Source organism: Mastomys coucha, unplaced genomic scaffold (assembly GCF_008632895.1).
Source record: "Mastomys coucha isolate ucsf_1 unplaced genomic scaffold, UCSF_Mcou_1 pScaffold3, whole genome shotgun sequence".
In the NCBI taxonomy this organism is placed as follows: Eukaryota; Metazoa; Chordata; class Mammalia; order Rodentia; family Muridae; genus Mastomys; species Mastomys coucha.
In genome coordinates, this window is record NW_022196909.1 from 40,616,082 (window position 1) to 40,617,266 (window position 1,185).

Sequence of the window (1,185 nt, forward strand, 5' to 3'; positions counted from 1 at the left end):
GACATCAACATGGTTTCCTGAGGCAGCACAAGCTACTTAGGTCTGTATGCCCCGCCCCTCCCCCCGCCCCCCAAAGCATCACAGCCCACGGACATTAACATGGCCTCTGTCAGCGGCACAGACCGTGGACACACAGTGATAGGGATATTGAAGAGTAGGTCTACATAACTGACGGTTAATGATGAGAGTGGGGCCGGAGAGGGACTCACCTCTGTTTTGGGGCTGACCTCTGTAAGTTTGACCAGCTCCAGTGACTATATGGACCACACAGCTTGGACTTTAAAATTTACTGCCGGGCGGTGGTGGTGCACGCCTTTAATCCCAGCACTTGGGAGGCAGAAGCAGGTGGATTTCTGAGTTCGAGGCCAGCCTGGTCTACAGAGAGAGAGTTCCAGGACAGTCAGGGCTATACAGAGAAACCTTGTCTTGAAAAAAAAAACTCCAAAACAAAACAAAACCAACAACAACAAAAAATTATTTTTTGGTTGGGGAGGCTACCTAGGTGGGTGGAGGCAGACGTGGAAAGACTGGGAAGCAAGGGTGATCTGGATACATTATGTGAAATTCCCAGATGATCAATAAAATTATTATGTTATATATATATATGTATACACACACACACACACACACACATATATATATATATACATATATATATATATATATATATATATATATATATATATATATATATATATATATATATGGCAAATCTCACGTATGCAGCCTCTGCCTAGGGTAGGAGCTCTCAGCAGTCATTTTATTCTACACAGTCTGAGCGGAGGTCAAGGAGAGATAATCAGAGGGACGGAAAGTAGTCAGCAAGTTGCCCAGTAGTGGCCAGGAGTCTAAGTTGGCTTTTTCTTCCCGGCGACGTTTGGTGATGCTTGGAAACAGTTTGGGTTGTTAAAAGTGGGCAGGCACTGAGGGCAAGGTGCTATCTAGCCGCAAATCTGTGAGGGATCTGAAAGAAGATGTGGTGTGGGGCAGGGTACACCGAGTAAGCAGGCAGCCTACCTGTCGCTCTGAGCAGGAATTACTCGCGGCTTTCATTTCCTTTCTTCTTCCTCTTCAGGCGGCTTGGCCACTGTGGCTTACGTTGAGACTTTACAAGCTGGTATCATGGTTTTGGGCTCAGCCTTGTTAATGGGTTATGGTGAGTCAGCAGCCCCTCCCCCCCCCCCC

At 46.8% G+C, this 1,185-nt stretch overlaps 1 protein-coding gene across 3 annotated transcripts in view; it reads left to right on the top strand.

The window, feature by feature from the left end:
- Positions 1-1,185, top strand: part of LOC116075205 (sodium/glucose cotransporter 1-like) — a 48,477-nt gene that overhangs the window by 17,224 nt on the left and 30,068 nt on the right. For 2 of the 3 annotated variants that reach the window (XM_031348236.1, XM_031348237.1), the window contains one exon: positions 1,076-1,156. The exons of the other annotated variant lie outside the window; for it this stretch is intronic. In XM_031348236.1, the coding sequence (XP_031204096.1) occupies positions 1,076-1,156 (81 nt within the window). The remainder of the gene's footprint in view (positions 1-1,075; positions 1,157-1,185) is intronic. 3 annotated transcript variants of the gene reach the window in all.